The following is a 25,167-nucleotide window of genomic DNA, read 5'->3' on the forward strand; positions in this document are numbered from 1 at the left end:
ATGCAACAAAGGATGTGTCAGGAGATAATGTTCCTTTAGGAAACACTTAAAATAAGCAGCTGAAGTTTAAAAGAAGCTTTGTAATACCTTGTTTATAAGCCTGTAACATCCACTAAATTTGGTATAATTATTAATATTTATTATTATTACTACTCCTATTGATAATTATGATGGGAGTTACAGTCCAGCGACATCTGGGGGTTGGGGTTGAAGTGTGTGGCTTTAGTGGTTAGATTAGGACCAAGGAGATCTGGGTTTAAACCACCGCTTGACCTTACTAGTTGACCCAGGGCTAGTCGCAATCTCTCAGCTTAAACTACCTTGCAGGGTTTTTGAATTAGAGAGCCTTCTGCTGGCCCTCAGCTCCTGTTCAATTTTATTTGCATGATATGCTTCTGGATATTTTCCGCCTGTAGGAAAAAGACTTTTCAGACATGACAAATGTCACCTCACCTTCTTCCATGTTCAAAAAAGAGAGGGAGAGAGATGTAAGAAAGCAGAAAACAGTCCTTTAACTGCCAAGACTCTTCTGAACTCTCCTTCTGTAGTTAAGAATATTGAACAGCAATCAATACTACTGAGAGGACTTTCTCTCCCATTTGCTGTTTTTCAATCTTTCCAGCTAACTGTTATGACTGTAAGTCAAAAGCTCTTTTAATATCCTATTTATATGGGGAGCATTTTATTAACTCTGAGAGACAAGTCAGGACTGCTCATTTTCTTTTTTGTTTTCCTCGAGGAAATAGTAAAACATGACAGGTAATTTTGTAAATTTAGGCAGTCAGCAAACATCTGTTGAAGATGATAATGTCTGAGTGGTTTTGCTCTTTCCACCAAAACTTAGTTACATTCGGTTTGCGATTAATTTTTCATTGTCTTCCAGTTAAAAGGGAACTGCTTATACAGCTGCCTCCAATAGAACCATCATTGTTTCCCATCCCCTGCCAGATCGTAAAAGTTGGATGCAGGTGGGGACATCAAAGGCATCTCTGCATGGAGGGGAATGTAGACAATAAATTCACCTACAAGATTTTTTTCCCCTGAGTTGAGCCATTGAGTTATGCAGTAGGTAAATAAAACCACATGATATCTGGCAGCTTTTTTTTTTTAATCTTTTATTCAGGGCTTCTGAGAACTACATTGGAAACAAATGATTCTTTAGCTGTAATTCCTGCATTTCAGGATGTTGGACTAGATCAGGCATGGCCAAACTTGGCCCTCCAGAAGTTTTGGGACTACAACTCCCATCATCCCTAGCTAACAGGACCAGTGGCTAGGGATGATGGGAATTGTAGTCCCAAAAGCATCTGGAGGGCCAAGTTTGGTCATGCCTGGACTAGATGAACCTTGGGTTCCATTCCAAACCCATGATTCTGAGATGGTTTTTGGGGGGTAGGGGGAAGAGAGAATAAAGATAACCAACAAGCATAAACCTCTGCTCTCAAGAATTGTTGTGTGGTGTAACAGAGATAAACTCAGGCTTGTTACTTAGTACTAGGCATAGATGAAGCTGTCCATTTCAATTTCTCATTTTTAAAATCCTCAGTTCAGTTCTCCACATTCCTGCAGCAATTTGAAGATTTTTTAAAAAAACAAAAACAGAACAAAAATCCTTTTGAAAAGCCATCAGCATTTCAGTTTTATTTTTTCCTAATGAATATGCAGATTTTACTAAAATGCACATTTTTGCAAGCAATTTCCCCTGACAATGCATTTTTAATGTTTCCCCCCCTAATATGTATATCCTTTTTTATGCATACATTTTGCCAAATATACCGGTAATGCATTTTGGATACATTTTTGTGTTGGTGGAGGAACCAATTTGCAAATTTGGAGAAGTGTGAGTTTTGCAGGATGTCTGTTCCCTCCTGGTTCAAGGAATGCAAATTGGGGGTAGTTTCTTATTAATATGCCAACAAACTCAGTGTTCCCTCCCATCCCTACTTAGTGCTTTTATTTATTTATTTACTTATTTATTTGCATTTATATACCACTTAATATTTCTAAAATATCTTAAGTGGTATACAGTCTAAAAAATTAAAACAAGAACACAACCTAAAAACAGTAAAATAGCAATATAGAAACACATAAAAGCATATGCAAGCAAATAAAACAGAAATTCAGACTTACAGGTTACTTATCACTTAATATGTACAGAAACCAATGCAGATAAGTTAAAAAAACAAAAACATATTACCTTCTACTAGCGATGGAGCAGAATTTTGTTCCCTCTGTGTTTTTTAGTAAATTGACCCCATTTGCACATCTTGGGCTAATACATAGCATGGAAGGTTTTTTTAATCCTCCAGATTATGCAGTTCTCTGAATTTTGTAAGAACAGTTCTCACCTCCTGCCCCCCTTCCTTGGCATGGTCAATGGTCAGAGATGGTGAGGGTTGTTGCTGAAAACATCTGCAAGGCATCAGGGTGGGGAATCCTGGACTAAGGAGACATGGCAAGGCCCCATCTGCATTATGCATTTAAAATAGTATCATACCGCTTTACACTGTCAGAGAGCTACAGTTCCCAGAGTTTCCTGGGAAGAGGGCTTGATTAATAAACCACCCTGGGAATTGTAGCTATGTGAAAGGGGTAGGGGGTCTCCTAAGAGCTCTCAACACCATTAACAAACTACAGTTCCCAGGATTCTTTGGGAGAAGACATGAGTGTTTAAGGTGGTATTATACTGCTTTAAGTGTACAATGCAGATGGGGCCTAAGATGCTATCTCACCTGGATCAGAGATCATAAAGTTCACCATTCTTTCCTTTCACTTTGTATTTTCAGCACGAGGTGAGGGCTGTTGATGTTTACACGACTACTGATGTTTAAGCCCTGTTCTGACCTTTTATGGGATCTAGTTTTGACATAAATGTCAAGTTAACAACTCAGGTCAGAGCTGTGGAGAAGCACATCAAGGAATATATTGATAGAAATCAGCAAGGAGCTTCATTATTTGAATGATCTGATCTTTGGAACTGTTTCCACCACCATCCCTTCCCTCCCAATTTCTCATCAATGTTACCACCTACTTCTATGAACTTTTCTGGGAGGGGAAAAAAATAGCTAATGACATATTGATTCCCGCCCCCCTTTTACAATTTTTGACACTTTATGTACATCTCTGGACAGAGGTGGAGATGACAGCCTCCTGAGAAAGAGAAAGAACATCCTAAAGAGGATGGTCAGAGTAATTCATTTGCAACATTCTTTAAAAGGTTTGCATCAAGGAGAACTCAACTCAAGGACAAACATTTTGAATGCAGTTGCCATTCAGACTCTGCCTCAGTAGTGTAGCAAGGTGGGGAGGGCCGCCCCGGGTTCCACCCGGGGGGGGCTCCACTTGGGGCACCCCGCCCCGCCCCTTGCCTCTGCCCACGCGCGCCACCCACGGTCTGTGCCAGCTGCCTCGCTGTGTGCGAGCAGCAGCCCGTGGGCTTCCGTGCGCCAGCAGCAGCGCGTACTGACTGCGCATGTGCAGCATCCCAGCGCGTATAGAGTGTGCATGTGCTGGAGTGCTATGCATGCGCAGTCAGTACGCGCTGCTGCTGGCGCACGGCAGCCCCACGAGCCGCTGCTTGCACACAGCGGCCCGTGTGCGAGAGTGGCAGGCTGTTACGGGCCGCTGTGTGCGAGCGGCAGCCAGGCTTGCACTGCTGCTCCCACGGCAACCTTATGTGGTAGCAGCAGCGCCAGCCTGGACGGACCACGCAGTATACCTAAAGGAGAGTCTCCACCCCCATCGTTCTGCTCCGAAGGCCTTCTGGTGGTTCCCTCATTGCGAGAAGCCAAGTTGCAGGGAACCAGGCAGAGGGCCTTCTCGGTGGTGGTGCCTGCCCTGTGGAACACCCTCCCATCAGATGTCAAAAAGGAAAACAGCTACCAGATTTTTAGAAGACATCTGAAGGCAGCCCTGTTTAGGGAGGCTTTTAATGTTTTAAAATTTTAAATTTAGTGTATTTTAATGTTTCTGTTGGAAGCCACCCAGAGTGTCTGGGGAAACCCAGCCAGATGGACGGGGTATAAATAAATTATTATTATTATTATTATTATTATTATTATTATTATTATTGCGATGCCCCACCCCAGGGGGTGCCTCCACCTTTGCCGCCCCAGGCAGCCAAGCAGCAAGGTTCACCACTGCTCTGCCTCTTCCAGTTAGGAGGATCTGGGGCCTTGAGCTGGGAAGGAACCCCTGCTTCAGACTCTGGAGGTTCACTACCAGTCAGAGAAGACAATACCAAGCTCAGTAGGTCAATGACTCAGTATAAGGGAGGTTTATGTCCTAGGAAAGGATGATAGCTGTGTGCTGGAACACATTTGTGGCATGCAAAAGGTCCCAGGTGCTGGCCTCTACCTTTATTTAAAAATAAAATAAATAAAGAACAGCTAGGGCTGATGGGAGTTGGAGTCAAACAATAGCAGGAGGCCCATAGGTTCTTCATCCTTGGATTATGCAGTTCTTAACATTTCCCTCTCTGGGCTGGATCCTAGGAGGAAACACTGGGGGGAGATTTTAGCAATATTATTATTACATTTCTATTCTACCTTTCCTCCAAGTGGTTCAAGGTAGTATAGGTACATGATTCTCCTCCATCTCAATTCTACCCTCACAACAACTCTGTGGGGAAGGTTAAGCTAAAAGATGATTGGCCCAAGGTCACCCAGTAGATGGGTAAGCAGTGATTCGAACTCTGCTCTCCAAGGTCCTAGCCCAACACCCTTAACCACTATGCCATGCCGACTCCCTTCTGTAATAGTGAAGAATATAAAGTAGCCATTGTATTGGGCACATGCAGCCTGCGCTGGAAGGCAGCAGCCAGAAGTGAATGCAGCAAGGTGAAGAGATGGAGGCAATTTTATATAAACACTCTCTACTCTCCAGCATGTTTTTGATGTCTCTTCTAATACCCGTTTTCAGCTGAGCTTACAGAAAGAGGCCATTCCATTTACACCTCCAATATTCTCAGTTCTGTGGCTTGTCACAAATATCTTTGCACTTCCAAGCAAAAACTGCATCAATAATTACAGAAGTTGGAGGTGGCTGTGTGTGTCCCCCCCCCTCCTGCCCCACTGCAGTACGAAAAGCACAAAGGGAGAGAGCAGGTGAGAGAAAGAGGGATTGTTAATTCAAATACTGACTGCTGGATTTTCTTTTGTCCTGGCTTTCTCACACTCTCTTGCATTCATCTTTCTTTATTATTTGGGGCAGATTTGAAATATAATTTGTTTGTCCATGGATACTGTTTAACTCCTTCTGCTGCTCGTTGCAGGAAACCCATGGGCAAAAGGATTACATCATTTGTACATCATTTGTACATCTAGCTACAGTGGTACCTCGCAAGACGAATTCAATTCGTCCTACAAAAAATTCGTCTTGCGAGTCGCGGTTTCCCATAGGAATGCATTGAAACTTAATCAAAGTGTTCCTATGGGCTCTGTGGGACTGGCGGTGGCTGCGCTTGCTCACTTGGCTCGGGGAAGGCAGGCAGGCAGGCAGGCGGCAACAGCCCTGGCAAGCAGCGCCCGCTACGCTTCGGCTCCGGGGCTGCTGCTGCCTGCCTGCCTGCCTTCCCCGAGCCAAGAGAGCAAGCGCCGCTGCCGCCGCCAGTCCCCTGAGCCAAGCACTGTGCCCGCTGCGCTTCGGCTCGGGGGACTGGCAGCGGCAGCAACACTTGCTTGGGGAAGGGCGCTTGGCTCAGGGAAGACAGACAGGTGCTTGCTCTCTTGCCCGCCTGCCTTCCCCGAGCCAAGAGAGCAAGCGCCGCTGCCGCCATCAGTCCCCCGAGCCAAGTGCTGTGCCCGCTGCGCTTTGGCTTGGGGGACTGACGGCAGCAGCCACTGCTCAGCTACCTGAGGAAGGTTTGTTTATTCCTTATGCCACCTTAATTCCAAGGAGCACAAGGTGGCCTGCATGGACGGTTCTCTTCCTCCCTGTTTTATCCTCAAAGCAACCCTGTGAGGTAAGTTAGTCTGAGAGACAGTGACTGGCCCAAGGTCACCCAGTGAGCTTCATAGCCAAGTGGGGATTTGAACCTGGTCTCCCAGGTGCAACACTCCAGCTGCTACACCCCCTTGGTTGCACACAAAGGAATGCTTCCTTCAGCCTAGAAGACACCTGTTATCATTCCCCACAATATCTGAGTCAATATGCATAGGTTGGAGGGGGAACTCAGAACGTGGGTAGAGGAGGTGAAGTGTTCTTGCACTGCATCCTTGTGCTAACAGGACAACTCAGTTGGGTGAATCTAAAATCCCCAGGTGCACCCCATCTTTCAGGACAGGCCCTTGGCATTACTGACAATGCACAGATTTCAGTTGTCCTGCTACCTAAAATTGCTTTACTTTTTGAATGTCCAAAGCAGAGACAAAAGTGACTCATTCAGAGCTATACTCTGAACGTAGTTTCCCCCTGAAAACTATACTCTTCTAAGTGAATTGTACCCTGTTTCCAGGAATGCTAAGATTGAAGTACACCTGCTTTTCTCCCAGCCTCTCAGAGTTTAGAATAGTATTTCCAAGGGTAAATAAGAACACAACAGAAATTGCTTTTCTGAGGAAAAAGTTGGGTTGGCAATGAAGGTGAAGATTGGGTGGGTGGGGAGGGGAGTTCTTTCTTCCTTACAATTTCCCAGCTTTCAATTCATTTTTTATTCATGTTATTATCTCTACTTAGAAAATGACATTGTAAGAACTATTCTTCCCCCACAGTCAGCATGCATGAAAAGGGTTGATCTCTTAGCTTGAGTTCTTCTACTACTTACTTATGAATATGCTGTTGACTACTCTATTCAGTATAAGGCAGCCTCCAATTTATTACGGTCTAGCTAGCCATACTGTGGTCTTAAAGCTAGCTGGAAGGGGTGTGTAATAGGGTGGGTCATAAAAAACTTTTTTTGGAAAATGTTTCCTCCCTTGATCTTATATCAGGCGTATGGTATAAACATAGTCAAATTTCAAATTTGGGACAAATAGGTTAATATTTAGACCCTGCTCCTACAGACTGAAATTTTGCCTCACTACGAGTGATGAAAACATAGGAATTTGACTCATTTATTCCCAGTATGTTAAATTGTGAACTAATAAACATAAATTTTAGATTTTATGTAGAGCAATAATAGTGACATACTATTATTTTCTGCAATATTTATTTATTTAAAATAAAACATCTTGATAATTTACATGAAAAACCAATGGTTTTGAACAAATTATATGGAACAATTAAGCAAACGGTGTACTAAACAAGTAAACATAAACATTAAACAATAAAACACCACTCATATTATGTGTTGCGTCAAAACATCACATTATACTTAATTACTTAGGTATAAATTGTACTAAATGCTTACATTTTGTGTAATTAATAAAATTATGCCTTATGCAATATTATACATTGTACATGTACACTATATTATATCATGCTAAAATATGCTTTTATGCCTTACACTAAACGTCTATTTTGGTGGAAAGTCCTTATTTGTCTCTTGTTTTGGGAATTTAGAGCGATTGTCCATTGTTGTTTCGATGGTAGCATCACGTCTTTTCTCTCCAATAACTATCCTAGATGCTCTAGTAACCTCCTTCACTGCAAGTTCAACCATTTGTGAATGGCACTTGAATTTTGGAATTGTTAATGGAGTGGTCACAATATTTAACAGTTCATTGTTTGTCATGTTCCTGATTATTGGTGGCTCACTTTCCGACCATTTTATAATTTGTTCCATACAGCCGGCAGATACGACAGGCACTAGTGAGCCACCTGCTATGGCTGCATGGGCCAATTTTGAGTAGCTGTAAGTCACTGTAAGTCACTCATATTCTCCATATATGAGTGCAGATGTAACTTGCCGCAGATACTTTTTGTCAGTAGATAGATTTTTCCAAACTACTTATGGCATTTCTGGGATTGAATCTGATCGTGCAAAGCATTTATGTTCAACAACTGGAAAATCGGTGACACTGGGCAGTAATTTCCCAATATGCCCTGAAAAGGTGTTAGCCCCAGATGTGGGTCCATCTAGTTCAATGATGAGATGTTGTAGAGGCAGGAAGGAGGCAAATATTCCATTGCAATGGCTGGCCAATGTCTATTTAAATAAGATGGTTAATTCCTCCCGGGGCACCTATGTTTATGTTTGTCCCATCACAAGCTACTGCTGCAAGTTGACTCACACTAGGTATTTTTCTCTGAGAAATGAGATAAGAGAATTTGCAATAGATTTCACCTTGCTATCAACCGGTGTAACATGACCACCAATGTAATTTCCATCAGGCAATGAAACAATTGAAATATGCTCCTCTGTTAAATTTTATTAATTACACAAAATGTAAGCATTTAGTACAATTTATACCTAAGTAGTTAAGTATAATGTGATGTTTTGACGCAACACATAATATGAGTGGTGTTTTATTGTTTATTGTTTATGTTTACTTGTTTAGTACACCGTTTGCTTAATTGTTCCATATAATTTGTTCAAAACCATTGGTTTTTCATGTAAATTATCAACATGTTTTATCTTAAATAAATAAATATTGCAGAAAATAATAGTATGCCACTATTATTGCTCTACATAAAATCTAAAATTTATGTTTATTATTTCACAATTTAACATACTGGGAATAAATGAGTCAAATTCCTATGTTTTCATCACTCGTAGTGAGGCAAAATTTCAGTCTGTAGGAGCAGGGTCTAAATATTAACCGATTTGTCCCAAATTTGAAATTTGACTATGTTTATACCATACGCCTGATATAAGATCAAGGGAGGAAACATTTTCCAAAAAAAAGTTTTTTATGACCCACCCTAGTGTGTAACTTGAATCATAGAGTTGGAAGAGACCACAAGGGCCATCCAGTCCAAGCCCCTGCCAAGCAGGAAACACCATCAAAGCATTCTTGACATATGCCTGTCAAGCCTCTGCTTAAAAACTTGGACATTCATAGATGTTCTCTAAACTGTCTGTTGTTTTGATATATATATGTGGTATGTTCCTGCCAGTTCAACAAATTGGGTCAGATGTGTTGCCCACTAATGGCAGGAGAGGAGGAATAGTCAGGAAAAGAGATTTAGGCCAGGGCTGGTGAAGCTGTGGCCCTCCAGATGTTGTGGACTCCAATTCCCATCATCCCTGACTATGGGATGGTGGGAGTTAGAACCCACTAACATCTGGAGGGCCGCAGGTTCAGCATCCTTTCATTAGTCCATGAGGTAAATTCTATACTACATGTTACAGAAAGGGACCACCGTTTGGGGCAGCAGGCTACCATGTCTTCTACGTATCAACCTGCCCCAAAGTGCACAGGGCAGGGGTGAGAAGCTGCTGTTGATCTATAGCTCTGATCATCCCTGACTGGAGGAATCATCCACATTGGCTGGAGAATTTAAATCCTGGAGGGTCAGAATTAGTGGAAGTGAGGGAGACAAAATAGAGGTTGTAGATAATACAATGGTGTAAAACAAGTATTGTTAGAAATTGATGATAAATTAATTAAGAAGAAGATTTGGTTAGAATATAAAAGGTTAAGATGTAAAAGATATAGAAACAAGGTAATATTAAAGTTATAACTAGAAAGTATATAAGATTTAGACTTTACTACTGAAGATATGTAAAGAATCGCAGAAGGAGGAGGAATGAGGAAGTCAATAGATTAGCAACTAGGGTTATAAGTTTGAATTTTTGTTTTTATATTTTTTGTATTGTTGTATTTTTTGAGTTTTGTATGTTTTTTTGGTTTTGTTTTGTTTTGGTTTTGTATTTTTTAAATGTTTTTTATTTGTTTGAAAAAAACCTTAATAAATATATTATTATTTTTTAAAAAAGAAATCCTGGAGGGTCACTTGTTCCTCGCCATTGCATTGGTCTGAAAACCAGGACCACCAGCACATCAGGTGTATATGTTATTTAATTGAGAGCCATGTTCACCTGACCTGACCCGCTCTGCTCAGAGGCATCACTTGAAATAAGTTTTTGCCCCTGTCAGAATTTATCAGCAAAGCGTCCGCATCATCTGAGTCAGCTCCTACATTTCTCACAGACCATTTCACATTGGGATTGTATCTCTTTCATTTGTCTTCTTGAAACACTGAGGATGTTTTGCTCTTCTGTGTTTGACAGTCAGACAGAATTGTCTGTGCCAGGGATTCACAAAACCAATGTCCATTTATCTGTTGTGGGTGGGGGTGGGGGAGAAAGCTGTCTTCAGTTCATTTGTGTTGTGGACAAAAGCCATCAATTGACACCCCATGAAACCTTTAAAGATCAGTGAACATTTTGTGCGTCTTTTCTTTTTTTCTGAACTGTAGTAGTTCATACATATGTACAGGGTGAGTCTTTTTAAAGAGGCCTCATGGAACAGGTGTACTCTGTATCCACGGGGCCCTCTTTTAAAGGACTCATCCTGTATTTATCACTTGATGACTGCAGTGGTGACTGGTGTCCATTGGGACTGGTGGGGATCAAAAGCAGAGGCCTCCCCAACAGCATGTGGTGTCTAAGCCAATGGCAGGCACAGTCCATTAATGGTGGATTTGCCTCCATCCTCCTCTCTGCTGAGTTGAGCAAGGGCAACAGTGAAACTAAAGAGGAGGAAGCTGACAGCCAGGATCACCTCTGGACTGCTTGGAAGTAAGAAGGCAGGTGAGGAGAGCACAGGCTAGCATTGGTGGGGTGGTTCCCCATTTGTCCCAATTATCCAGCCTCCACTGGATGACTATAAAGCAATGCACAGATGCATCCAAACTTTGGAATGGGGGAGTTTATAACAGCAGCTAAGGGCTCTCTCTGCAACTCACCAAACCCTTGATGAGCCAAGTCCACGACTCCAGTGGAATTCAGCCCCAGCTCTTAAGAGAATTTGGCCCCAACAATGAAGAGAGTGGATCAATGGTGGAGAGGGCTGACTGTAGACAGCAGGTCTCATGCTTTAGATGCATTCCTCTGGATATTCATTTAGCTGTTTGATGGGTTGAACGTTGAGGCCATATAACTGCAATCCTATGCATATTTAAAAAGGTAAAGGTAAAGGGACCCCTGACCATTAGGTCCAGTCGTGACCGACTCTGGGGTTGCGCGCTCATCTCGCATTATTGGCCGAGGGAGCCGGCGTATAGCTTCCAGGTCATGTGGCCAGCATGACAAAGCCGCTTCTGGCAAACCAGAGCAGCACATGGAAACGCCGTTTACCTTCCCGCTATAGCGGTTCCTATTTATCTACTTGCACTTTGACGTGCTTTCGAACTGCTAGGTTGGCAGGAGCTGGGACCAAGCAACGGGAGCTCACCCCGTCACAGGGATTCGAACCGCTGACCTTCTGATCAGCAAGCCCTAGGCTCAGTGGTTTAACCACAGCGCCACCTGGGTCCCCTCTCTGGATATTCATTTAGCTGTTTGATGGGTTGAACGTTGAGGCCATATAACTGCAATCCTATGCCTATTTACCAGGGATTAAATCTCGTGGTGCCATCAAGGCAGGTGTTTGGAAGAGAGGTCCAGTGAAAATTCAGCAGAATGGGCATGGGGATGGTGGAAGCAAAGACAGTATGACTGCCTTGCCACATTTTGAAGTGATTGTCACCTCAATGCTCTAAGCTCCCACGTTGAGTCCTGAGCCTTGAGCTACTGAGCTGCACTGCTGAATAATCCCCACTAAACTCAGTAGGGCAGATGTGGGGGATCTCAGACCCAGGGGCCACATGTGGCCCTCCAAGCCTCTCCATCTGGTCTTGGGACTCTATTCATGTCACACACCCTCCCTCGTCAGCCCCCCCTCCCGGTGCAGGTCACATCCTTCATCTGTCCTTGTTCTCATCCTCCTTAAGTGTTTTTGCCTGGCCTTGAACTCTGATCATGCACCTTGCTTGTCTGGATAGAGGTTAGAGAGGAGTGAGAGTTGAAACTAGCCTACTGTACAAAGGTGACATTTACATTTGGTGTTCCATGTACTTTGGCCTCTGGCGCTATCCATCGCTGGCCTGTGGCTCATGAAAGGTTGTCCAGTAGGGAATGTGGCCCCCAGGCTGAAAAAGATTCCCTTTTGATGGGGCTTGCTTCCGAGGAGACATGTACATGAATGCTCTGTAGATATCAATTTCTTTCCACAGATGGATAGATGTAGATATGTGTGTTTTGCCCTTGTCATCTCAAATTATTCCATCCTGAGGAGGGGGAAAGATCTAGCCAAGGAACTCCAGGAGAGAGAGGGAAATTCCCACAGCAAATACATGCAAGCATGCAGTGCCAAATGAAGTTACATCTTACAAGTGCCAAGGAGGAGGCTAGCAACTAGAGACAAAGTCTTAAAATTGAGGGGAAGCAACAGCCCAGCCCCCAGCCCTTCACTTAGCTTGCCTTGACTGTTAACTCTGGTTCTTACAAATTGCTTGCATCCTCTAGTCGTCACAAACTGAGTTTAGGCTAAAATGAAATTGCAGCACTTCAGTTGATTTTTCTGAAGGCAGAGTTCATTCTAGAATCTGATTTTTCTTCATCCAGAAAGCTTCTGTTGATGTCTGAAACTTGCAACCATGATTTTGTAGAGGCAGCATAGTACAATAGATAGAATGCCAGAATAGTTGTGAGATCTGGCAGTTATCAGGCCCAGTTTGGACATATAATGAGTTTTCGATTTCATTAGGGCAACACCAGCAACACCAGGGCAAATCCTACATTGGCTCCCAGTACGTTTCCGAGCAGAATTCAAAGTGTTGGTGCTGACCTTTAAAGACCTAAATGGCCTCGGCCCAGTATACCTGAAGGAGCGTCTCCACCCCCATCATTCTGCCCGGACACTGGGGTCCAGTGCCGAGGGCCTTCTGGCGGTTCCCTCGCTGCGAGAAGCCAAGTTCCAGGGAACCAGGCAGAGGGCCTTCTCAGTAGTGGCACCCGCCCTGTGGAACGCCCTCCCACCAGATGTCAAAGAGACTTTTAGGATACATCCGAAGGCAGCCGTGTTTAGGGAAGCTTTTAATGTTTAATAAATTATTGTATTTTAATGTTTTGTTGGAAGCCGCCCAGAGTGGCTGTGGAAACCCAGCCAGATGGGTGGGGTATAAATAATAAATAATAATTATTATTATTATAGTATGATGATGATGATGATGATGATGATGATGATGATGATTACCTGACTCTGGATACCTGTAAACCAGGCTTTGACTACAGGAATAGGGAACCTCTATCCCATGTGCCTAATTAGGTCCACCAGGCTTCCCCATTTGACCCTCTCAGGCCATCAAATATGATGTAAGGTGTGAGGAAGGTAAACATCTAACACATCCTAAAGGGTATTTGCAGGCAGGGCCGGCGCTTCCACTTAGGCAAACTAGGCCATTGCCTAGAGCGCTGAAGCGGAGGGGGCGCTGAACAGCCCGCCCGCCACCGCCCGGTGCTGCCTGCAGGGCCGTCTCTGGGCCCGGGCTGGGGAAGGAGGACGACGTGGGAGGTGATCCTCCTCTGAGGCCGCTGCTGCTCAGCGGGAAGGAAGGGGCGGCGCCCACAGGTGACTGTTCAGCCACTGTGAGAACAGGAGATTCCTGCAGCCAATCAGAAGCTGTGGGTGCCTCTGAGCGCCGCCCCTTCCAGCACGGCTTCTGATTGGCTACAGGAATCTCCTGTTCTCACAGTGGCTGAACAGTCACCTGTGGGAAACACGCAAGCAGGATTCGAACGCAAGAGCCTCTATCCCCTCCTGTGGTTTCCAGCAACTGGTATTCAGGAGCATTGCTGTACATGGCTGGTAGCCATCAAAAGCCCCATGGGCATAGCCAAGCAGGGCAGGGGAGCAGCTGCCCTAAATCAAGTAAATAAATAAAAATAACTGAGGTTCTGTTCCTTCCCACCCACCAAACATAAAGCCTCCTCTGCTCCTTTCATGTTTGTATACTAGGCTAGTTACGTTCACACTCCAGGGGTAATTGCGCAAGAAGTATCACAGGCTCCAAGGACACATTGCAGCAAGGCAACAACGCTCAATGAGGGTGCAAGGCAGAACTGGGGAGGGATGTAGCTGAAATATGATTGGGGGGGAGCGCCAGAAGGTGATCTCACCTAGGGCGCAAAAAACCCTAGCACCGGCCCTGTTTGCAGGTACCACCAACTAGCTGATGGGTGGTGTCTTCAAAGCCCTTTCCAATGTGGTGTACAAAATAGCACTTTGAGAGGGGGCTTCTGAAGATCTCTGCAGGCAACAATGTCACCTGACATCATTGTGACATCCAGTGAATGACAGGCGGGTGACTGCATCTGCATCTAGCTGTCAGACGGGGGAATAACAATCTCCCCTGCTGGGCTAAAAGGAGTTTCCCATCCCTGTGTTACTATCTGAAAACTGTTTCTTGATTATGGTGGTAGTGAGGATCACCAGGGTCTCAGTTCTCCACAAGCCTTGCATCTCAGCCCTGCCAGAGCAAGGCATAAATAAATGATGTCTCACCAGAAAGACATAATCAGGCGGCTGTGACTTGGTTAATTTACTCTTTTAAATAACTACTGTAATAAAACCGACAATTAAAAACAAAGAGAGGGAGAGAGGGAGAACACTGAAATTACAATGCAGCTATAACTGTAACTGCCTTGTTACCATGTTACATCAGAAAAGAACACACACACAGTGTCCTAAGGCAGTGTCTTAAAGACAGATTTATAATCACATAAGCCAGGGTTGGCAATATTTTGTCCCTGGAGGCCCTATGTATCACTGGCTGGGCATTTGGAGGCCACATGAGAGTACACACAGCTGGTGGTGTTTGGAGCATGTCACTTGACAGGTATTCCTCTCTATCAAGGGTGAAGCATGAGGAAAGGCCACCTCCATGCAACCGAAAAGGGAAGGAATGGAACATGAAGGCAACAGGCTTAGTCCATCATTTCTTCCTGCCTCAAGCCAATCCAACACTGTGGGGGTGCAGCTCAGTGAGTCCAGCCCTTAGGGACTTAGTCAGCTTTGAGTCCTGGGGAAACTCAAGTGTAGGAAAGGAGGTTAAGGTCATAGGACCCATTCACATCAAAACAATGAAAAGGTAAACAACCATGAAGAGCAAATATTTAAATGAATATGCACTAACAACCTTCACATATACAAAGAGATTCAAAAATATGTACAAAATGTCATGCTCGAAGTCTTAAAGGTCCAGTGTAAAGTGCAATAATCAAGTCCGATAATCAAGTCCGATAATAAAGTGCTACGTCTTCCGACGGGCAGCTAGCTTGTTCCCCATTTCACAGGAATAGTTTCCTCAGGGGGCAGACTCCTTCTTAGGTAATAAATTTGTATAAATTTATATGATGCACCATAAATACTTATACATTCTGGGCGGGCGCCCAGGAGAAGGCCGTGATTCTTCTGAGGACTGCGACGGAAATGGTAGGCAGAGGGGTAGGGTGGGGTGGGGAGAGCATGTGTGTGTGTGTGCATCAAGTCTCTGTGTCCAATCCCTGTGTCCGTGGGGCACATGCGCAGTAGCAGGGACACAGGGACTAGACGCAGAGACACTTGCACTTTATTATATAGGATGTGCTAGAACAGACCTAAGAATTGAGCATATGTGAAAGAGACACAAAACATAAGGAGATTTGCCACTGCTGGGTGATCCAAAGTGAATCTAGGCCCCAGTTTGATAATTGCTATCTGCCTTTAAGAAACTGAAACTTTGGAGAGAAAAAATAGATACTGTACCTTCCCTGAGAATTCCTGTTGAGGTGTCTAACTTAACTATAGCCTCTCTCTGAAGCTTTAAAGCCCTTAAACTGTTGCTATCACCTGTGGAGGAAAATGCTGTTTTGCTTTCAGTGTCTGCGGAGAGAGACTTCCACATCGGATGAATACTAAGCAGAAATCTGACTTTTTCAAAAGAACAAAGATATGGGAAGGGGGAAGGAGGGAGAGAACCTGAGTTTGAAAGGGGATTTATTTCTAGAGCAATCCGCTTAGGTGTTTTATTGCGTACACGCTAAAGAGTTTAGGAGAAACAGTTAACTCAAATTAAAAACAAAATGAAAGGAGAGGGAGAAAGGGAGGCAAAGCAAACCATTAGCTAAGGCAATGATAGCTGAAGGCAAGTGAATTACAAGCAGCCCTTTTCATCTGCTGGGAGTATTGCAAGAGAGCTATGGAACCACAGGAAGGAGAAGCAAAATAATGATGTTCCATAGTTTTGGGGTGGAAATGCTTCACTTTGTACCTGAGGTAGTGTGTGTGTTGCTCTAGGACCCAAAAATAAGCAGGATGGTGTACCGGTGTCTGGAGATCAAGGGTCCATTAAAGGTACAGAAAAGCAAAGAGGGGAAAAAAATGTTGGCAAGTCTAGTCCTGTCTATATTCCTACATTGGCCACAGTGGGGAGTTTGGTGCAGAATTTCAGAACGGAGGTGAAATGGGCTGGTCTGCTTTGGGGGATGACACTTTTCACTGATTCCAATTAAATTCTACTCAGGGTAGACCTATTTGAATTATTTGTTTGTTATTATACATAGCTTGCAACCATTTTACATCTTTATCGTATGACTTTTGGGTTTGCTAACATTTTATGGTGATTTGTATTCCTACGTATAGTTAAGGTGATTTGATTAACTTTCTCTGAGAGTTTTAATTTTATATCTAAGACATTTATTAATTTAATGCAAATTAGTAGGGAAGAAGAGTAGGTGCTTGCAAAAAAGGGGGGGAAGTTTAGGGGGTATGCTATCTACCATCAAAGAACTTGCCGTATCATTTTGCTACTCTTTTCTCATAGACATGGCCCATTGCCAATCCCAGCCCCTGTGAATTCCAATCAAATGTTCAAATAATTAAAGCAGAGGGTGTGGAATCACAGGCTCTAGCATCGAACGAGGCTGTCCAAGTTTCTCTATCTGACCCTCAGGACTCTCTTCATGCTACAGACCCTCCCCAGACATAATTTCTCACTGGTTCTGTTTTGAGAGCTTTTGCCTGGCTGGAATGTGTCTTTCAAATCTGATCATGTCTCTTGCTTGCCTGGATGGAGAATAAGGAGCAGTATGTGAGTGTGTGCCGAAGCTACAGTGGTGCCTCGCTTAACGAATGCCCTGCTTAACGAAATTTCCGCTTAATGAAAGTTTTTTTCTAGTGGAGGTTGCCTCGCTAGACGAATTCATTTTATGAAAAATTCGTCTAGCGAATCGCGGTTTCCCATAGGAATGCATTGAAATTCAATTAATGTGTTCCTATGGGCAAAAAAAAATTCAAAAAAAAATTCAATGCATTCCTATGGGATTCGCTAGACGAATTTTTCGTTATAAGAAAAGACCCGTGGAACGAATTAAATTCGTCTAGCGAGGCACCACTGTACTCTACTGTCCAAAGGTCAGATTTCCACGCGTTGCTCCACCCACTTTCATCTCTGGTCCTGCCAGGGTGCATGGCTGGAAAATGTTCCTGATTCCTGATGTGAACTTTCACCTTGGCCATACTATGTTTGCCAATCTATTTAATTGAATGCCTTTTCTGCTTTTCTTCTCTCAACCCCACCGCCACCCCCCACCCCTGCCATTATTCCAGAAATAATAACAATATGTTCAGCGAGGTGGTGCGGCTGAACTTTGAAATAGCCAGCTTCAGCAGTCTTTCCGGAACACAGCCTATCACCTGGCAGGTGGAATATCCTCGAAAGGGGACAACAGACCCAGCCCTCTCTGAAATCTTCATTTGCCAGAAGGATCTTGTCGGGATTGTTCCATTGGCGATGGTAAGAGAGTTCACGTAGACAGATGTAGTCCTTTTCAAAATTTACTTTTATTGCCATTTATTAATTCTGAGGGTTCTTTCACGGTGAGTGCTGCAACTTAATAATTTGTTTTATTCTGCCTACGGTATCTTGCAAGCAGCTCAGGGTCCATGGCTCCCCACTACCACCATGTTATCCTGACAATAAATGGTTTTAAAATGAAACATTTGAGAAAAAGAGGATTAAGATATTGTGGCTTTCTTTCTGATTTCTCCCCCAGTCAGAATCCAGTCTGCATTTTATGGTATGTCTATGACAGGGATGGAGAACTTGTTCTGAAGAAAAGTGCTGAAGGAAAGGCAAAGTTTCCCACATCCTCCCTTCCTTCCCCTTCCCTAACTTCTACCTGTTGCACTGATGTTCAGATAAATCCCCATGCCCAGCCATGCTCTCTGCTGCTTGCTCCTTCAATGAGTGAGCAAGAGGACTGATGGGCTGTCTAAGCTACTTGCTCTCTCTTGAAGAGGCCCACAGAGACACGGGGTGGGTGCTAGGACCTCTTGCGGGACTCCTGTCTCCCACTTGGTGGCCAGGAGGCAGCAGCTCTGAGGCACCTTTGGCATTGCATCTGGGGCTGGAGGGGGTAGAACTCCTGCCCGACAGAGCCCAAACTTTTCCCAGCCCGTGCCAGTCCTTCCCCAGGGCTTCCCTCCTGGCATGTGTCCTCGGGCGAGGCACGCACCCAGCAGCAGGAGCATGGAGACGAGAGCCGCCGGCATGCCCAGAACCTGCCAGTGCCCACCCTCACCCTGGCAGCAGCATGAGCCCCTCACACTGCACAGCCCAGGAGAGGTGGTCAGGGAAGTGCTGTGTTTTGTGTCTGTACCTTCTTTCCATCACCATCCTACTATGCCTGCTGCAGCCACGGCTCCAGCACTCCTGGGACACCACCAAGCCCGCCAAAGCGCACAAGCTGCCACTCCTACTGGGAGCTTGCAGAGCTGAAAGGGTGAACAAGAGGACCAGCAGGTGGCAGGTGATCTACCTGAAGAGCGGATACCGCAGGGGTGCAGCAGAGTCCAACTGTTGGCTCCAGGGAGCACCTCATGCAATGTCCACAAAATTAGGGGGTGCAATGCTTGCCTTGCTCTGGGTGCTGGCAACCCACGCTAGGTCACTGCATCTGCTCATGTGTCAGTGCACTGGGAAGACGTTGCAAGTACTACATAGCCATTCAGCTCTGACTACACAGTGACACCACTGGGGGTGAGCAAAGTCAGGTGCCGTTGTGAACAAACAGGCAAAACAGAAAATTCTAGGCACAAACAGCAGGGAGTGGTTGAAAAAGAAAAGTCGGGGTGATTTTGATGGGAGGGAAAGTTTGTGGAATAACTGTGTATAGCTTTGACTCAGTCCCAGTTACGTGTTTCTCCTAAAATAAGACACGTCTTATATTAATTTTTCCTCCAAAAAAAAACACACCACGGCTTATTTTCAGGGGATGTCTTATTTTTTTATTACCTAAGTAGGGTACAGCATTATTAAGTATGGTACAGGGCTTTCTTGCGCCACCCGCTGAGCCTGCTGCCGGGTCCCAGGGCTTCACGTGGCATGGCTGAGGCTGCTGCTGGCTGCTGCGGCTTCGCACGTCGCCTGCTGCTGGGTCCCGGGCTTCACGCCGCCGGCTGAGGCTGCTGCCAGGTCCTGCAGCTTCGCGCGATGCGGCGCGTCTGAAGCTCCTGCCGGCTCCTGCGGCTTTGCGCGCCGCCCGTCGCCAGGTCCCGGGCTTCACGCAGCCGGCTGAGGCTGCTGCCGGGTCCTGCGGCTTCGCGCGATGCGATGCGGCACAGCTGAAGCTCCTGCCGGGTCCCAGGCTTCACGCAGCCGGCTGAGGCTGCTGCCAGCTGCTGCCGGGTCCTGCGGCTTCGCCCGCCGCCCGCCGCCGGGTCCCGGGCTTCACGCAGCCGGCTGAGGCTGCTGCCGGGTCCTGCGGCTTCGCGCGCCACCTGCTGCCAGGTCCTGCGGCTTCACGTGATGCGATGCGGCGCGGCGCGGCTGAAGCTGCTGCCGGCTCCTGCCAGGTCCTGCGGCTCTGCGCGCCGCCCGCTGAGCCTGCTGCCAGGTCCTCCCGGGTCCTGCGGCTTCGCACAGCGCGCGCCAAAGCTCCTGCTGGGGCTTCGCATGGCACGCGTTGAGGCTCTTGCCGGGTCCCAGGGCTTCACCTCTCTCTGGGTCCTGCTGGGTCAGGGCTTCGCGCTGCACCGACAGGCATCGTCCTTTCCCTCTTTCTACCTCTTTCTAACGGAAGCGCCATCCAGACCTGCTCCCAACACTACCCGGTATGGCTTATTTTCGGGGTATGTCTTATATTTATTCTACTCGTGAAAAGCCTGCCATGGCTTATTTTTAAGGCCCGTCTTATTTTAGGAGAAACACGGTAGATTACAGAAAGAAAAGCAGTTCAGACTACTTGATGTTAATGGGCAGCTCAGGATGGAACCTTCTCTTGGTGGAAGTCAGTTGCAATTTATAGTACTTGGTCCCAAAAAGAGAGAGGAGGGGATAAAAATCAGACAGCAGCCTGATACATGGAAACCTACTAAAATGTGCTTTGAAGCACCTTCTTAGTGCTGAGTGCATCTGTTTCTCTGCCATGCCTGGTGATAAGGCATGGCGGGAGCTCTAATGTGTCGTACTGATAAAATCCAGGTGTATAATGTGCCAATGGTTTTTTAAAAAAATGCCTTTGCTAGCAGGATATGACTAGATAAAGGAAAGCTCCCTGCTTTCTCTTTAGCTTTGCAGTTCCAGCCGGGCTCTTTTAAAAAAGTTTCTTCTTCATTTGAGCGTTAATCTCCTGCTGAGCTGATTACCTGGCAATATCCTTGTTCAGAATCACAGAGAGAGTGAGACAGAGGGAGAAAGATAGAGTCAAAGGGAAAGTTTGATGCAGCCATCTGCTAAGAAGTCAGAATTGCTCTGTGCATTCAGGCAAGCTAAGTGCTGCCAACTCCATATTAAAAAATTTAGGTCCCTTATATTATGTACCAAGTTTCCCCCTCAAAGTTAGATTTTGGAAATTTAGAACAGAGCGGGGCCTGTGGGAGACCCGGCCTGCTGATGCAGTAGAATGAAATAGTGGAACAGTTGAGTACAGGTGGACGGTCAATTTGCCTTCTCTCAGTTTCTCATTTTTCCACTCAGTTCCCTACATTTCTGTAGCAATTTCTGATTATTATTTTTAAGTCTTCATGTAAATTCATGACTATCTTCGTGTGAAAGCATTTTTATGAATTATTTTTTACCAATGTATGCATTTTTATGTACACGCTTCCCCTAATATATGCATTTTTCTACAAATCATTGGGTTAAAGAACTGCATGGCAAAATTAGGAGAAGTGTGAGTTTTGAAGATGAATTTTGTTATGGTTTGATATTGCTTTGAGAAGAGTGAATTGGGTCAATTCTCATTAAGGTGAATGAGACTGCATCTCGGTGTGGGTGGGGACACTCTTTTTGAATGCCTGGATGTGGCCCTCCATGCCTCTCTCCTTGGCCCTTGGAACTCTCCCTAGGCCATTCCCCCCCCCTCCCCGGCCTTGAATTGCAACCTGAGCACTTTTGCCAGGCTGGAATGTATCCTTGAATGCCTCCTGCTTGCCTGTATGGAGGATGGAGACAGTTGTGTGAGTGTGTGTAAAAACTAGCCTACTGCACCTAAGTAAAAATTACACCCATTGCTCTGCCCACTTTTGCCTCTGGCCTCACTCATCACTGGCATGTGCCCCTCAAAACATTGCTCAGAAGGGAATCCAGCCCTCAGGCTGGAAACTGATCACACCTCACTGATGTAAACAGTAGCAGCTCTCAGCAGTCCTGAAAATTCCTCACCTTTTCAGCCTCCAGCTTCCCAGTGCTGTCCCTGTTGCAGGCTCGCTCAGACATCTCAGCTGTCACAGTTGTTCCTTGCATCCTGGGGAGAAAGGCTCCCTCTCCTTATCCCCCCTTCCTTCTGATCTGGCAGGCAAAGGCAGCAACTGTGGGCCCATATGGTGGCTGCGGCACTTGGCAGCCGCCAGATCGAAAAGCATCGCTCCGTGATGTCGCTCACAAGCAAACAGCATCTGCGGCGGGAACAGGCTGGCTCATCTCGAGGCTGGCCGATTCTGAAGTTTCTCCAGCATCTACTGTTCATGCTGCTACAGCAGCTGCAAAGTTGCCCGTGGGGGCTCTGTTGACTGGGCTGGCTTATGGTATCACTGTCTTTTCCGCTACATACTCAGGCTTAAGTATCATTTTTACCTCTCGGTCATCAAGCTGTGGCTTAGAAGAAATATTGCAAAAAGCCTCCTGGAGGACAGTCAAAACAAGCTCATGGCACCATGGAAAGAACGTAGACTGTTTGCTGGGGTTTCAGTGTGAAATACAAAAGACAAAACCATATATACGTAATAAGCACTTTTTTTTAAAAAAAAGACTATTTGTCAACTCCTCCTCATCACAGGTAGGTAGCCGTGTTGGTCTGAGTCGAAGCAAAATAAAAAAATTCCTTCAGTAGCACCTTAAAGACCAACTAAGTTTATATTTTGGTATGAGCTTTCGTGTGCATGCACACTTCTTCAGATCAGTGTCTGAAGCTCCTCATCAGTGTCTGAGCTTCAGTGATGTCACAGATTGTGCACGATTATTCCAACTTCCAGGAAGAGAACAGGCAGTTGTGAAAAATAAGCCAATGTCTATGGGTTGCGAAAGATTTTGCGGCTGGAGAGGAAAGGAGGGAGTATAGCTGAGTGCTATATGAGTCCATGTTTTGCATGTAGAAGGTCGCACATTCAATCCCTGGTGGCTGCAGCTAAAAGGACCCTAGGGAAGAGGATTGCCAGAGACCTTGGAAGGCCAGCCCAGTCCAGGAAAAGACTGCCTCTTCCCTCTCTCCTACCCATGCCTCGAGGTTGTGTTGTGACAACCTAGCAACAGAGGGATGCATCACTTTGATGGTTCTGAAGACCCTTTCTCAAAGTATTTGTGAAAAGGGTGAGCAGTTTCATAACCTGCGGGTGGAGAGTCTGTTTTTCTTTTGGATCACTTGCTGTGCAGAATGAGACCTTCCTCATACAATTTTCTAGTAACAATTGTGGAAAGGGCCACATTTCATGGAATTATAGAGTCTGAGGACCAAGATGCTGCTGACAGGCAGACATGCATGCATGAGATACATCTAAGGATGCTCAGACCTAATGGGAAGGCAACCATCCAAACTATCCTTGCCCCCCTCCATGCCGCTTCCAGTAAGTGGCATTCAAGGTCTCTCTCTCTCTCTCTCTCTCTTTCTCTCTCTATATATCTATATTTGTCCGCAGACAGCTTCCGGGTTATGTGGCCAGCATGACTAAGCCGCTTCTGGCGAACCAGAGCAGCACACGGAAACACCGTTTACCTTCCCACCGGAGCGGTACCTATTTATCTACTTGCACTTTGATGTGCTTTAGAACTGCTAGGTGGGCAGAAGCTGGGACCGAGCAACGAGAGCTCACCCCGTCGCAGGGATTCAAACCGCCGACATTCTGATCAGCAAGCCCTAGACTCTGTGGTTTAACCCACAGCGCCACCTGGGTCCCTTGTGAGGTAGGCTAGGCTTACAGTAACTGGTCCAAGATCACCCAGTGAGCTTCATGCCTGAAGCAGGAATTTCAGCCTGGCTGTCTCCATTCCTCTGACATACTATCCACTGCATTACACAAAATTTCAAGTAGTGAGACTGACACTGATGTTTGTACACTGCTACAGCCTTCCCCAAACTGGTGCCCTGAAGCCGTCGCTGAACTCCTGTGCCCACCATCCCTGACCATTGACCCTGATGGCCGGGGCTGATGGGAGTTGGAGCCCCAACGACATCTAGAGCAGTGCTCTTCACCGTTCGATCCCCAAGTGATGTTGGATTACAACCCCCATCAACCATGGCCATTCTCCGTGTTGGTTGCGGCTGCTGGGAGTTTAAGCCAAGCAACATCTGAAAAACCAAGATTGAAGAACCCAGCGCTAGAGTGAAGTTTGAGGAAGGCTTCACTAATACATGGCAATTACATCATCACCATGCAAGAACGGCAAGTGACCCAGTCAGGAGAGTGGATCATTTTTCTGTGCTTACAGAGGAAGTCCTGGGTACTGATTGATTGATTGATTGATTGATTGACTGGTTGGTTGGTTGGTTGGTTGGTTGACTTCACTTGTATCCCACCTTTCCTTCAAACTGAGCCCAGGGCAGCAAAAACGCAATCAATAAAACAATAAAAACTTACCGTATTTAAAAGATAGCTCAGTCAGTAGAGCATAAGACTGTTAATCTCGGGGTCATGGGTTTGAGCCCTATGTTGGATGAAAGATTCCTGCATTGCAAGGGGGTTGGACTAGATGATCCTCATGGTCCCTTCCAACACTACAATTCTCTGATTCTATCTTAAAAAAACAATTCAAGTACAGATGCAGACAGGGAAAGATCTCTGATTAAAAGGCTTGTTGAAAGAGGAAGATCTTCAGCTGCCAACAAGACAACAGAGATCGAGGGAATTCAAAAAAGTGGGTGCTACCACACAAAAGACCAGAACCCAGCCCACCTGTCATCCTTTCCTCTTCACTTCTGATTCTCTCCTCCCATTCTTCCTTCCCACAGTAATTTCTGAAGCTGAGCTGTTGAGAGTCATGGCAAGGAAATAGCCATAATGACATGCGGGACAAAACATCCTTGGTGATGAGAATTTGTCTATATAATGAATTGTAAACCAAAGAGCCAAGCAAGGCAAAACATGTGTCAGATAACAAAGTGAAAGTGAAAAGCTTTTGAGGGTTGTTTCTTTTCCTTCTTTTTTTAAAAAAACAATATTTATTTGTTAAATCCTTGGAGGTAACTCATTATGTTGCTGAGGCTTTAAAATAATAATAATAATAATAATAATAATAATAATAATAATAATAATAATAATAATTTATTATTTATACCCCGCCCATCTGGCCGGGTTCCCCCAGCCACTCTGGGCGGCTTCCAAACAAACAGAAATTCTAAAATACAGAAATCCATCAAACATTAAAAGCTTCCCTAAACAGGGCTGCCTTGAGATGCCTTCTAAAGGTCTGGTAATTGTTCTCTTTGACCTCTAGTGGGAGGGCATTCCACAGGGTGGGTGCCACTACCGAGAAGGCCCTCTGCCTGGTTCCCTGTAACTTGGCTTCTCGTAATGAGGGAACCGCCAGAAGGCCCTCGGAGCTGGACCTCAGTGTCCGGGCAGAACGATGGTTGTGGAGACGCTCCTTCAGGTATACCGGACCGAGGCCGTTTAGGGCTTTAAAGGTCAACACCAACACTTTGAATTGTGCTCGGAAACGTACTGGGAGCCAATGTAGGTCTTTTAGGACCGGTGTTATGTGATCTCGGCGGCCGCTCCCAGTCACCAGTCTAGCTGCCGCATTCTGGATTAGTTGTAGTTTCCGGGT

The 25,167-nt window shown here is 45.5% G+C and overlaps 1 protein-coding gene across 1 annotated transcript in view; it reads left to right on the top strand.

Annotated features, from left to right (window-relative positions):
• The window catches only part of LOC118075944 (transmembrane protein 132C), a 273,846-nt gene that overhangs the window by 181,716 nt on the left and 66,963 nt on the right, over positions 1-25,167 (top strand). The window contains exon 4 of the mRNA XM_035098371.2: positions 17,514-17,700. Coding sequence (XP_034954262.2) covers positions 17,514-17,700 — 187 coding nt within the window. The remainder of the gene's footprint in view (positions 1-17,513; positions 17,701-25,167) is intronic.

Source organism: Zootoca vivipara, chromosome 17 (genome assembly GCF_963506605.1).
Source record: "Zootoca vivipara chromosome 17, rZooViv1.1, whole genome shotgun sequence".
NCBI lineage: Eukaryota > Metazoa > Chordata > Lepidosauria > Squamata > Lacertidae > Zootoca > Zootoca vivipara.